The 14651-nt window shown below is 41.9% G+C and overlaps 1 protein-coding gene across 5 annotated transcripts in view; it reads left to right on the top strand.

The window, feature by feature from the left end:
• Positions 1-14651, top strand: part of elmo1 (engulfment and cell motility 1 (ced-12 homolog, C. elegans)) — a 105791-nt gene that overhangs the window by 34018 nt on the left and 57122 nt on the right. For 3 of the 5 annotated variants that reach the window (XM_034599933.1, XM_034599930.1, XM_034599931.1), the window contains exons 2-8: positions 3037-3198; positions 8559-8599; positions 8808-8880; positions 8973-9023; positions 9110-9279; positions 12670-12705; positions 14327-14426. In XM_034599933.1, coding sequence (XP_034455824.1) covers positions 3121-3198; positions 8559-8599; positions 8808-8880; positions 8973-9023; positions 9110-9279; positions 12670-12705; positions 14327-14426 — 549 coding nt within the window. In that variant the 5' untranslated portion in view covers positions 3037-3120. The remainder of the gene's footprint in view (positions 1-3036; positions 3199-8558; positions 8600-8807; positions 8881-8972; positions 9024-9109; positions 9280-12669; positions 12706-14326; positions 14427-14651) is intronic. The other 2 variants (XM_034599935.1, XM_034599932.1) reach the window with 1 other exon arrangement.

Here is a 14651-nt window from a genome sequence, read left to right as displayed (position 1 = left end):
CATTAATTGTAATGTTTGCAGGATTGTGCTCATGTAGCTTTGTTTATCTGTCTTAGTGTTTTCTCCACATCTCATTCACCACCATGAGCGTTTCCTCCCCCTCTGCGTGAGGTTACAGAGGAGGGGGGGCACAGAGATGCACTGAAGTGCCTCAGAAAGTATTTAACATATGTTACTAAAGCACTATAATCCTCAATGAAAACACTCATTCATGTTTCACTATTGAAATTCAAAGCAGACGGGTTGGATTGAGTCATTTCTGTGGAGTTGTGACAAACGTGACTTGACTATGACACGCACTTAGGAGAGAGAGAGGGAGACAGAGGGATGCATCCACATCTCCAGCTTTTGATGCAGCGGCTGCCATGGCAACGGGCCCTTGAATAAAGGCTATGTGGATTATTATGGGGTGACTCACACACACATACACACATATAACGCCAGGCTATTCTCATTACATATACTACAGTATCATTAACTTAATACCTGCTCATCAAACACAATCACACAGTAACTATGTCTGCACACTGTTTGTCCACACACACACACACACACACACACACACACACACACACACACACACACACACACACATTAAATGACTCACTACTCTCTCTACATGCTGTATATATCGACACACGTTTTTTTCCCTCAATACTTGTCCCCCAGGAATTAGTCTGAGCCGGTGTTGTTGCATTATGGATTGAGAATAAATATGTAAACAGGCTTCTTCACCAGGAATTAAGATGATCCAAGATTTCTAGACAGGCTGGAATGGTAAATTATTGATGCCTCCCTCAGTCAGTTTCGGGGCCATCGATGCTACATTTTCCACTTCATAACTGTGCAGTGGTGGGTTTCATTAGACCCCTGCAGGCACACAAAGGTGGCTTTAACCAGATACCCGTCTGTGTGAGTTAGAAGAACTCTGATTTGGTAGTTTTTCTCCACAACATCCAGTTGGCTTATCTCAGAAAGCCACAGGGTTTCAGGTCAATCCAGCTGCCTGTTCCTCTGTTGCTTTTTTTGTGCTCTCTCAGGACTCCTCTGCACAGAAGCCAGGGAGGAGCCACCCAGGATTACAAGCTCAGTTCAGTGTGTGTGTGTGTGTGTGTGTGTGTGTGTGTGTGTGTGTGTGTGTGTGTGTGTGTGTGTGTGTGTGTGTGTGTGTGTGTGTGTGTGTGTGTGTGTGTGTGTGTGTGTGTGTGTGTGTGTGTGTGTGTGTGTGTGTGTGTGTGTGTGTGTTCACATGAAAGAGGCTTGAGTGCTACAGAACTCGTTGCTATCTGTATGAACCACAATGCATGTGGTTGCAAATACAGATTCAGGGTCTTTTGAGTGCTTCAGTTGTGTGTATCTCATTAAAAGAAATAGAAAACGACAGTTTTAGGTACTTATGTTGCGAATATTTTTTATTTTGTTGATGTGCTCTGTTACATGCAGCATCTATTCCACTTTTCCTGGTTAAAATTTTTTTTTTTTGGTATTTTTTCCTCACCCTATAGCTGAGGATAAAGGACAGTGGATGTCCAACTTGTTCAAATATCAAACTTCAAAAGGAAAACTGTGGCTATAAAATACAATTAGTGCTTTGATATTAGTGCTTAATTTCTGGGCCTGGGTATAATAATAATAATACCTTTTAATATATATATATATATATATATATATATATAGCACCTTTTAAAACAGCCATTCTTCATGAAGAGGACAAATAAACAAGGGTACAAAACCTCAAAGACAAGAAGTAAATAATACTTTGTCATTTGAAAGCGGACACGGAAAATAAAATGATACATCATTTCGAAGTAATGGCTAAAGAAAAAGTTAAAAGACCTTAGACCTTCGGATGCACACACAGTAATTTGTCTCCAAATTAAAGCCATAAATACCAGGGTGATGTCATTGACTGATTTCCTCAGATTCGATTAAAATAATTCAGATTCACATTTGGTGTTTTGATGGATGTTTGTGTTCCTCGTGATGGATAAACTGACCTTAATGTGTAAAACTTTGTGGAATGCAGCTTTATTCCACCGACACCGACTAGAGGGAAATTCTCTGGACTGACGGCTAAAGCTACTGCTGCTGTATCTTGCATGCTCACCTGCTATTGTGGCATAAGTGCTGCTACGTCTCATGAACGAGAGAGGGCTGCTTTATGTGTTCAAACGTTACAACTCGTCCGAAAACCACTTTGAACCAGAGAGTCTGTACTTTTGAAGTTGTAGGAAGACGCTGCTGGGTGATTTGTGTGATTTGCGACTGCATGTAAATGACTGAACCCGACTGAACAGCGTGCATTCTTAAAAACATAATGACTTTCCATCAACCCACTTACCTGCTGTGACCTCATTAGCAGATAATCTTCAATTTGAATCAAATTATTGAATTATCTGGCCCAGCAGCACGTGCAAATGCTCTGTGTGTTTCAACAACCGCAAATTAAATTGGGCCACGGCTGCAAATACAATTGATCTTAGTGAACAAATACCCAAAATAAACAGTATCTCCACTTTAGCTTGTATGAGTGGTGTTCGCTGGAATTTGCATGAAGAGCTAAGTTTTTAAGGTCAACAGGAGAGAGTGTTTGAGCTGTGGGCGATTGCTGTGGTTATCAGCAGTGGGTATACAGACATTTGGCATTGTAGCCTGACCTCAGATATTTTTGAGGTGTGAAAATATATGAGTGCAGAGTGTACATCTCTATAAATAACAGTAAACCAGTGTAAGTAGGTTGACTCATTTCCTCTAAACCCTTAAATGATATATGGGGGTGAATAATTGGTTTGAGCTGCTCACTTTAGTTTCTGCTGGAGTTATCAGTAGTTTATTAGCAGTCCCCCCCGAGAGCTGTGCAGAACTCAGCTCTGCCCCCCCTTTTCACCTTTTCGCTTTAGTCTTGAATAATGTTCTTTAAATTTTTAGAGGAAGCAAAGACCCAGATCTTTACTAATGTCTCTTCCATTTTTCTCCCCCGTTTTCCCCTTTCATTCCTCTGTCCATCCTCCTTTTCCCTTCACTCCTGTCCTGCAGGTTTGGATGAGCCTCTTCCAGTGGTGGTGACAGAGGTGTGAGGCAGCGAGACGTTCACCGCCTCCCCCCACCCCCCCGGCAGCCATGCCGCCGCCGGCAGACATCGTCAAGGTGGCCATTGAGTGGCCGGGGGCTTTCCCCAAGCTCATGGAAATAGACCAGGTAGGTCTCTGAGGACAAAAACAAACAAAAACAAGTGTTATTATTGGCACACGTATGACAAACATTACTGTGTCTCTCTTCTAGCTAAAGGCTGTGAATATTAAAAACTGTGGTGTTTTTATGAAGGTCACAGATCTAAACTCACTCTTTTAATGACTTCGGTTTCATGGAAATGTTGACAGCAAAACACAATTAGATTCGATAAGGAATTCAGTGCTGGATTTGATTAAATCCCATCAAACTACCTCAGGGCAGCATAACAAATCTCTAACATATTCCCGTAATTTACACAATATGTTTACTGTAATTCATGATCAAAATGCATGACATGAATATCAGATTTTCAACTTCAGTGGAAAATTTATGGTATTATTTATCAATAGTGTCCAGCTTCGCGGCTCTAAACCATAGTAAGGAGGCCTCTGGATTTCCCGATGCTGAGTTCAGAAAACTCTCAGGAAGGAAAGACCACGTTCTTTCCACGGGACTGACAGTTGTCGTTCACTCTGCACGTACACGTTCTTCTAAAGCCCCTTTTCCACTGGCCAGAAAACTCCCCAACACCTGCTCTCATCTGGTTGTTGTTTGCAATGTGAATGGATTCAATCGGCGTTCACTCCCGGGTCAGAATCTGCAGTAGACAGAAGGTTTTTATCGGCTCCAGTTGGCAGCGATGGAAACATGACACCCAGGTGAATGCGCTAATTTGAGGTGAGAGTGCACTTTTTTCCCGGACACACCAGGAAAAACAAAATACCTCTATTTTGAGAAATGAGTCAATCGTGGCAATTTTTTGCATCTTTACCCGCATTTAAAAAACCTGCATATACCCACTTATACTGGTGTAAAGGAGGTGTCGTCACGCTTCTAACACATTCACGCCCCCTCTCTCTTCCGAAACAACTACGTCATAGGTCACACAGACACCCTCCTGTTTGTAAAGGTACGGGGCCGGGCGAGTAACACTGAGCTGATTCCCCGATCAGCGGCTTTTAGAAGAGAGATCAGTGCGTGTCAGATCAATATGAATCCACAGAAAAAGGTGCTAACTGTGGGTCAGCGAACGTCTGGGTCTAACAAACACTGGATGACATGCTAATAAAAAAAGAATTAGCCCAAACAGTGACGAGCCGGCCTCGTGTGTGTGTGTGTGTGTGTGTGTGTGTGTGTGTGTGTGTGTGTGTGTGTGTGTGTGTGTGTGTGTGTGTGTGTGTGTGTGTGTGTGTGTGTGTGTGTGTGTGTGTGTGTGTGTGTGTGTGTGTGTGTGTGTGTGTGATAATCTGTTTACTGTTGCGTAGTTTGATAGTGTGTGTGACTCATGGATGGACTAATGATTGTACAATCTAGGAGTCACCGTGGCAACTGGAGCCATGATTGCCCTTCTCAATGGATGAACCACTGAATGAAACATTGAACACCAGAGTACATGTGCTTCTGGGTTTTTCTGTAAACACTGGAGTGTAGATTTAGTTATGTAGTTTGTGTATTTAATGTGTCTTTATCTGCCGTCTGAATAGTAAAACGTCTTCACTTCTTTAAAACCACCTCTCCTCCTCTCCTTCCTCCGCTCTTCTCTAATTGTCTCACCCCATCCTGTCATCTTCCTCTTGTTTCTCCTATCTGTCGCCTCCTCCTCCTTTGCCCTCTTTGCTTTCGCTCTCGTCCCCCCCCCCCCCCCCACTCCTCCTCCCCGTCTTTTGTTGTATCCGTGAAACTTGCCCTGTGCCTCCTCCTCCTCTCTTGTCCTCCACCGTCAAATCCCCACCTCCTCCTCCTCCTCCTCCCTCTTCCTCCCTCTTCATCTCCTCTGTACAATAGGCCCTGCAGCAGCATATGGCTGTCTGAGTCATGCGATGGGGAGTGGGCTTCGGCTGCTCTCGCTGTCTTGAGACCCAGAGAAAGCGTGTGTGTGTATTTTTTGTTTGTTTACGAGGGTGTGTGGGTGTGTTTGTGTGGCAACATGCATACTTGTTACTATTACCGTGTGTGTGTGCTTGTGTGCTGACAGCTGTGTATATGTGTACTTGTGCCCATTTGTATATGGGTATCTGTGTGTGTATTTTTGTGCGTGCGTTCCTCTGCCACGTTGTGTTAAGATGCAGCTGTTTCCCTCTGTGTTTGTGTATCTGCATAAATCTCACGCCGATTTCTCTCTTTCCAAACATCCTCGGCACACAAGTACAAGATCTGTGCAGTGTGGTGTGTAAATTGGTACGAGTGCAGACAATTTCAATAAGCACTTTAGTGTTGTTGGTTGTCAGAAATGCAATAACAGGGGAGAACATGGTGTGTGTGTGTGTGTGTGTGTGTGTGTGTGTGTGTGTGTGTGTGTGTGTGTGTGTGTGTGTGTGTGTGTGTGTGTGTGTGTGTGTGTGTGTGTGTGTGTGTGTGTGTGTGTGTGTGTGTCGAGAAAAAAGATTTTCAAAGGAGCATGAGGATTTCAGCAGAAACAAACAGGAATCAAACTGAAGGTCTATTGTAAAGCAGCAGGTAGGCTATAGATGGAATTGTCATTATACACTTAAATGGTTCTAGAGATATCTGACTATGGTCTATTACAAACACATTCTTAGATGCAGCTGTGGAAACAAGCTGTAAATGCAACACTGACATTATCAACTTTTGAGATGATTCTTTGATAAAGCAAACTGAACAAACAGAACGTTGCTTGATTACATTTCTATCCATGTTGATATTAGTCCGTTACTCCCCCCTGAGGTTAATATCTGGCTCTATGTCTGATAAATGCTCCACTGTGTTCACCAGCTCATCTTAACTTTGTCTGTAGTACCGAGGTGTACATGTCTTTAATTGGAATCATGTATAAGCGAGTTTGATTCGGGTAAAACAAGCGAAATCTGGCTCTATAAGCATAATTCAGAAGTAAGTAACCATCTTTAAAAAAATTAAATCAAACCAACTATTTGCAAGGGGAAAAAAACACTTCTCTCAAGTGGAGCACTTAATGGAATAATAATATCACAAAAACAGAAATTCAATTGGTTTATAATGAAAAAAAAGACCCAAGGTTTGCACTTGTTTCTTTCAGAAAACTTCAACTTATATTTACCTTTTTTTCCCTTTTTATATTAGATCTAAAGCAGCTGATTAAATGGCAGAATTAAGGGAGCAGAAAATATCACAACTTAAACAAAACTTTGCACATGTGGTAAAAGATTATTACCTTTTTTATATTATTAGTTAAAGCTCCACATGTTTAAATGTATTAGTTTATTAATAATACATGTCCAAAGTGGATGAAGCTTTGATGAGAGGAGGAATTGCTCAGAGCAAGGTACTCAGGGTTTCATATCCTTTTAAGATATTGCAGAGCTTTAACTGCTTCTTTGATGGGTTGAGAATATTAATAGTTTCCTCATGAAAACGAAGGAAAGAAATATCTAACATTTAGAGTTAAATCCTGGATTTTTCGAGCGGTATTCAGGCTCTTGAATGTTTGTAAGATCGTGTGTGATTCTGAATCAATACTTTTTTCATATATATTGTAATATCATATCATATTTTTTCCATTTCGGGTCTGTTTTTTAATTTTGACTACAGAATTTTACCTTTGCAAATGCCCTTGAATGTCTTTTTGAAACTCAAAGATGTTGTTTCGCACATTATATATACATACACACATTTTTTTTAAGTTCCTCATTTTCCTCCACTCCTCTTTCTCTTTGTTCTCTGCTCTCCTGCCCCCTCCCACTATTATCCTCCACTCTTCCTCGCCCTGTTTGCGCTGTTGTTTCTCTTTCATCTTATGTCATTTTCTTTATTTTTTCACTGTTTCATCTTTTGTTCCCTCTTTTGTTCTCATATCAGCCCACCTTCCTTCTCTGTCACCCCCTGTCTTTCCCTCCCTGTCATACAACCCCCCCCCCCATCCTGTCACCATCACTTCGCTCTGTAAATCCTCATCACCACAGCTTGTGCTCTTTGAAGCAGCTTCTCTCTCTCTTCTGCTCTGCCTGCAGGAAAGTAGTGATAGAGAGCCGTCATATAAACCGCAATGCTCTGTACAATGTTACAGTTGCTCGCCAAATTGCTGTCTGTGCATGTGCAGCGTTCGAACTGTGTGGTTTTATGCACATGCTGGTGCCTGTGTGCTATGAAAAGACTGTGGGGTTCAGTCCGGCTCTTAACTGGACTTGTGGATAGGACTCCTGAGCCAGTAAATGGAGCAACACTGGTGAATGAACAGTTTGTTTTTTTTTAGAGCTTAAAAACAACTATACTTCAAATGGATACTCCTCATTAGTGGTTTGGAGCAGCAGAGATCAGGATATTGGTCTCTGTCATGGTTCTAGCTCCAAAAATGCATTTAAATGCATTTGTTTATGTCCGATAAGGCAACTAAAACACATTCGTCAGGCCCTTCCTGCCTCATGTGTTAACGCCTAAACTCCTCACATTGGGAATCTTCCTCCAAAGCCCCAGTAGACATGTTCCCATTGTTTTCACAGCCAGAATATTCACTGTCTGAGCAAACTGACCTTCATATTTAAAATAGGTAGGAGAGCCCCTTTAAAGAAAAATATCAATGTCCTTCATTCAGAATTTCCCACAAGCAAAAGCACAGACTTGTAAAGCAAGATGTATTTTAGAGTCAAAGTAAAATGGAGCATTATGTTGAGAATTCACGACAGACTATTTTTATTAATGCATTAACACTGCAACATCATTTAAGTGTTATAGACAGTTAATGTTTCTATTGAGTTTGGGCTTGTAATCCAATGTCAATACTTTTGAGTAATAAATATCAAGTGTTGGGCTTTTAATTGGCAAATTGGTTCATCCACTTATGTGATCATTTAATGACATATTTTCTAATTTAAATTGGGAAACGTTTTATTTCATTTGAGTTATTAAACACTGAGCTCGTTTCCTATATACTGTTAAGTGAAATAAATAGTAAAATATTATATTGAAATATTTTTGGTATCATTACGATACCTAACCCTACTGCAAGGTAGTTTATGCAGTAAAATGCATCAAATCGTATAAACTGCATATATTCTATGCAAATGTAGTGGTGCAGAGTAAGATTAACGATATATTACTATATAAAAATAAATGCTATAAACAAAAGTTCCGCTTCCACCACAGAATATCAGTGTAACCGATGCAGAAACCGCTCCACGAACAGTAACAGTGAATGAAATGGTGCGACAGACACGGTCAGTGCTTCCACATCAGCAGTTGTACAGTAAGATAAATACAGGCTCCTGCAGAACAGTGCCTCATTGTGCCAGTCCAGTAATATAAAATGATTGCAGCTCACTCTTGAGTTGACTGTTGTTTTAGGAACTCGACTTTGGACCCTGGACTAAATGCAGGTTTGCCTTTCTCCACAGAAAAAGCCTCTCTCAGCCATCATTAAAGAAGTGTGTGAAGGGTGAGTCTGCATTTTCTGTTTCCAGTGTGTGTGTGTGTGTGTGTGTGTGTGTGTGTGTGTGTGTGTGTGTGTACATTAATTAAAGAATAATACTTCCTGCAAAAGTCACTCTCCGTCTCTTATCTGTGCTTTAATCTTGCTAGCTGTATTTTACAGAAGACGTTTCCACAAGCAATGAAATGTTTTCTCTCTATCCAATGGCTTTTAGGTGGTCCTTGGGGAACCATGAAAACTTTGCTCTGCAGATCGCTGACGCAACAAATTTTTACATCACAGAAAAGGTTTGCTTTTGTGCTTTTCCTCCAGACTGTCAAATATATTCCTTAAAAACGTCCTTTCTTACTTATGCTTTTATCTTCATAATCCTCCACAGAATCGCAATGACATCAAGAACGGCTCAATCCTGCGCTTGACCACCTCTCCTGTAAGTTCTATTCCTTTTTATATGAAACTACTTTCAGGGTGAATGCACCGACAAAGATACAGTTCTTATGGGTCCTTCCTCTCCAGTACCAGACAGCTGTCCAGCTCCATGAGCGGATCCAGTCGTCCAGCATGGACGCCAAGCTGGAGTCTCTGAAGGACCTGGCCAACGCGTCCCGTGACATCACCTTCGCCCAGGAGTTCATCAACCTGGACGGCATCTCCCTGCTCACACTGATGGTGGAGAGTGGGACTGAGTAAGTCAACTGTCCGTCCATCTCCTCTCGTCTCCATCTCTGTAGATTGAGCTTTGACCAGATTCTGTGGTCGTTGCACTTTGCATTCTGAAGTTCAGTCTAGTGATTTTCATGTTCTAAAATTCTTCATGTTTCTTATGCCAAGGTCAGACTTTCAAAGTCATTAGATCAATTCAGTTCACAATACAAAACTTGGTGTCGTGTGATCGGGACCCGTCTTGACGTCACGTCACCGTTGTATAGAAATGTCCAATCATGGTCATTATTCTCCACTTTCACATTAACAATGTAATGACTTTTTTAATAACTCAGGAAAAGTAACTGAATATTTGATAGTGAAAGACTTTTATTTTTAAAGTATTCAGTTTCCTGTCAAAATATGTCAGGAACAATTTGTCCAATAAAACACAAGTAGCTTGACCCAACCAACCACAGATTGTTCTGTCTCCATGTAGAATGTGTGTGACTGGGCAGTTTAATGCGTCTGCGCCACAGCTACATTGGATCCACACTTATACCTTTTAAACCCTCTATCACACTAAAGGTGTCATCCGTGAGTATGACAGCCCAAAAGAGAAGAACTAGCTTTTATTATAGATGTAGAACATGCCCAAGGGCTACTGCTCGTCTTCTTTGTTGACCGTGACAGTGATATTACAGTCAACTGAGAAGAGAGCTCTGCACTGGTCTCTGTCTGTTCAGTGTCTGTGTGTGTGTGTGTGTGTGTGTGTGTGTGTGTGTATGTGTGTGTGTGTACGCGCATCTATGTGTGTGTTGACGGGGGTGGAGGTCCCTAGAGACCGTCTCAACCGAAGGTTACAGCGAGGACATTTTTCGCTGAGGTGGAATTTCTCAGCCATGATGCCAGGGGGAAGTGTGTGTGTGTGTGTGTGTTTGTGCATGAATGCTTGTGTGTGTGTGTGTGCCAGGAGCATTCTGTGTGAATGCAAGGTGCCGGCCAGCCAGAGTCAAAACCCAGATGAGAGCTGCTGTGGGAGTGTAAAAAAAGCACACACACATACAACACAACACACGCGCACATGCTCACACACGGTTCAAACTGGCAGGGAGGGCAGCAGCCGCCAGCCGCCCGGGTCGCTCGTGTTTTCTGCCTCATGCAATTCTCATTATTCATCCTTTTTCCCGGTGAAAGAAAAGATGGATTGAAGAGTCATTTGCATAACAACTTTGCTCCGAAACCACACACTGACACAAGGTCAAGGGGTCAGTAAGGAAACCAAAAACACTTTACACAGCCACACATCGATAGACTTAACGTGCACACTGTCTTATTCTGCGTCTCCTATAAAGTTTCACGTCCCCCCCAGGTATTTTAAAATCTCTTGCTCAGCAGAAACCACGTCTGATGTTTCTGTATTATCAGACAACACCTCTAGCACAACGCTCACTTCTACAATCTTGAAGCGAGTCATTTAAGCCTCTTCTCTGTCTCTGCATGTAACAGATGAGCAGATATTTGACCCAGTTTGAACTCCCAGTGAGGTGCCATCCCAGCAGCACCGGTGTTGACTCCTCTCGGCTCTTTCGTTAAATGTGGATTTATGTAAATTGCCTTTGCATCAGTTATTCAGGGATGGAGAGCTTAAAAGTGTGTGTCTGTGCGTAGGTGCACAAGTATGTGTGTGTGTGTGATGGAGATATCAGTGTCTGACACATACACACACACACACACTCATTAGTTTGCCTGACAACCAACCTGGTGAGCTGTAACTGTTCAAGGGGCTCGGTGCTGACGACTCTCGGGGGCAGAGCGTCGCTGTGATTCAAAGCCTCTGCCAGAGATGCTGGGCTGTATTCATGTGGAACTCAGTTCTGCGTTTCCTGCCCACACCAGCTCCACAGGGCGAAGGCAGATATCGCCCTCTACTGACTTAAATATGGAACAACTGTTGAGAATGCCCCGTGTAGCTTCAGCTATATGAAATGATACATTTACAAAATACACATCCCACAAGTAACCTTAACCTCTTGAGCTATTACCAATTTACAATATGACATGTCAGAACATAGGTTTAATGATAACTATAACAAGTGACACAACGAACACAAATAACAAGGAAATAAATAAATTAATAAATGAATGAATGAATAAATTAATAAATATGCAGGGAGGGGAGTTGTATCTATAAATTTAAAATTTCCAGAAGAGGTTACCAAACAGTGAACAAGTTGAGCGCACACACAGCATATATAATTTTCTCAAGGGAGAATGATTCAGAACATCTCTAATCCATTGATCAAAAGTTGGAGGAAGTTGTTCTTTCCATTCTAACAGAAGTATAAGGGCGTGGTCGTGCATACAGGAATGCAAAGCGGGTCAAAGTTCACCAAAGAACTCCATGTGAAGCCATGTTGCGATTTGCTTCGCCACAGGAAGTGAATGTTTTATTTCCCCCCCCCCCCGTCTCGCACTGATTGGATGTGAGGTGAAGGTTCACCGTTGAAATATTTATGTATGTGTGACCTGGCCCTTAGTCTCCGGGCCAGCAGCACACTCAACCATCTCATTAAGTGTTTTTATTTTCGAGATAAATAACAGGAAGACGCATTTTATGTCTTGTTTTAAAGGGAAAGAAGAAGCACATTGTCTCACTGACATAGTGATATCAAACCACGCAGTTCATTTTGGTTGTAATTGCCAAGGTTTTGAGATTTTTATCTCTGCTGTGAGTTCTGCCGTCACATCAATACTGTGGATGTCAACGTAATTTAGATTAGAAAATTCACAGAAAAAAATGCTTTTATAAAATTCTGAGGCTTTGAGAAACGTTTCTGCACATTTCTGCCGGGTTAGACATTTTCAGTTGTGTTCATAAATTAGTCCCTGCACGTGAAAGCTGTCTGTTCCGTGGGCTAAGCAGAGTGACATGGACACTCATTCTGACATGTCTTTGTTTATCTTTGTTTGTCCCATTGTCTCTTTTTATTTGTGTGATTTAATTAGTGCAGCATTTCATCCATGATATATAAAACCATATCAGCAAGCAGAAAGGTTACAGAACCTGTTGTCACATCAAGACATTTGAAGTATTGAATATAATTTCTGTGCATTTTCGTCTCCACCTAAGCTTCAATGTGAAATTAAGGTTCGCAGCAAACTGCTTCTTCATCTGTTTCTGCTTGGCGTGCTCTCAGCATCTGGGTAGACTCGCTGGTTCAAGGTGTTTACTATAAGTCAGTGTATGAAAGTAAAATATGTGTCTTATTTGTACAATAAGAAATAACGTATTTATGATGTGAGATGAAATTTCTCTTTTACCTTGTCAACCGGCTGTGATGTGTGTTGTTCCCTGCTCTGTGCTGACACCTAAAGGTTGTTGGTTGTTTTGTTTCCCAACTGTGACGCCAAAGTTTTTCGAATCTTTTCAGGCGCTATCAGAAACTACAGAAGATTATGAAGCCATGGTAAGGCCCCCCCCCCCCCCCCCCCCATACCCCAACCCTCCAGCCGGGTAACGTCATTGGCTCTCTGCTCTTCCTAACCTGCTGACCGAGTCTGCATGATTAAGACTCTGGCCCCACTACCTTATGGGAAATTATTTATACGTGTATAACACAGCCACTTAAAGGCTCCAATGCCAGAATCTGTGTGGCACTTGTTTGTTTTTTTTGCATGTGGTTTTGAGCAACAGAATCAGTCGACTTCTTTAATATTCGACTAAACTGAAAGAAGACTAAGATTTATTGATTTTTTTTAAATCTACTAAATTAAGAAAACTCATTGAAGTCAATGAAATTATGTTTTTGCAAGTACAAGTTAACATTTAGCATTACTTCTAGTGTAAGTCAATGCTTACAGTGAAATAAATCTTGGTTTTCTTTACAACGCGGTGCTCGGGGGGTTGAGGGGATTTTTCTGTGGGGCTCACTGTGAGACAGTTTTTCCCTCTTCATCATAATGAGCTGACGGAACATCAGCAAACCATCAAGGTTCTCTTCTTTCCGTCTGCCTTTAATGATCTATCCACTAATATCAGTGTTCTGCTCTTTCATGTAGCGTCCAGTAGTGTAACCACAGTATGTCACCTCAGTGCCCAGTGCCATCTGCAAAAGCCTCTTCGTCCTTCAGCTGTCGGTTACTAATTGTCCATTTGACTGTTCACTAATCTCCTGCCACGTGGCACACTTACCCATGATGCTCTCTGTCGATCCATATGTGGCAATACTCTGAATTAAGAAAAAAAAAAATTTAAGAAGCACAGTTGTTGTTAGATTATAGCAATTTGTACATTCAACTAAAACAGTGAAAATATAAAACAATCTTGAACACATGCACACTTCAGCACAAGTTGAACACATGTAGGGAATATGCAGCACAGTTCTGCAATACCTAATTTGAGCAGTAGAGGTCAGTGTTGTAAAACCAATCCATCAAGTCATACATCAAACTTGTATTAACTGAGCAGTTTTCAACACGTCAGCAAGAATAACTTAAACTTTTAGATTTTTAACATGACTTGTCTGCCAGTGAAAACTTTTTTTATATTTGATTACGGCTCCTACATTTTTCATTAAGTACTTCCCGCTGTAATATGTCTTGGATGTAACAGACATTTAATAATGTGTTCCCTGCTTTGGCCTCCTGCGACTCCTGCAGCGTGATTTATTTCTCCTTGTATTTGTGTAACTGCATGACTTCATTCTATAATGTAGCTTTCTGGTCCTGATTGAACGCCACACTGTGCTGCCCGGCTCCTGCTGGCCCCCTGCTGGCCCCTGCTGTTTCCATGAGGACAGTCTGTCTGCGCTGCATCGCAAACCTTCTCCCCCCATTTTCTTGCTCTCTCCCTGTCTGTTTGGTTTTCTTTCTCTTCAGCGAGCCTGGTCGCAGCCTTGAACTTCTGTTGTTTTTGTCCTCTCTCCTCTTCCTCTCCACCACCTCTCTCTTTGTCTCTCGCTGATCGCTCATTCCTCGTTATGTTCCCAGCCATCTGGGCTTTGCTGCTATACACTGCTCCAGGCCATCTGCTAGAGAGAAGTTTCCTATGGTTTGTGTGTTTGTGTGTGTCCCTGTATCGTCTCATAGTTTTGGCGACCTGCTGTCCTTCACTCTGACGGCCTTTGTGGAGCTGATGGACCATGGCATCGTCTCCTGGGACACTTTCTCTGTGGCCTTCATCAAGAAGGTCAGCCAGGGAAATGACTCATTCAGTAACAGGGCTGGGGTTCGAGACGGACATAATGCTGCTGTTCAATTACACTATATTGGATGGAAATGATTTAACACACACATATTGGTTTTGATGCTGTCTATGATAAAAGCTCCCTGGTCTCGTTACATCTCAAGGTGTGTATGTGTGTAATTGTAACAACGGTGTATAACTGACAATAGAGGCATCTGCTGTATATTA

The sequence above is a fragment of the Hippoglossus hippoglossus genome, chromosome 11, assembly GCF_009819705.1.
Source record: "Hippoglossus hippoglossus isolate fHipHip1 chromosome 11, fHipHip1.pri, whole genome shotgun sequence".
Classification (NCBI taxonomy): Eukaryota; Metazoa; Chordata; class Actinopteri; order Pleuronectiformes; family Pleuronectidae; genus Hippoglossus; species Hippoglossus hippoglossus.
This window is presented reverse-complemented; position numbering and strand designations above follow the sequence as displayed.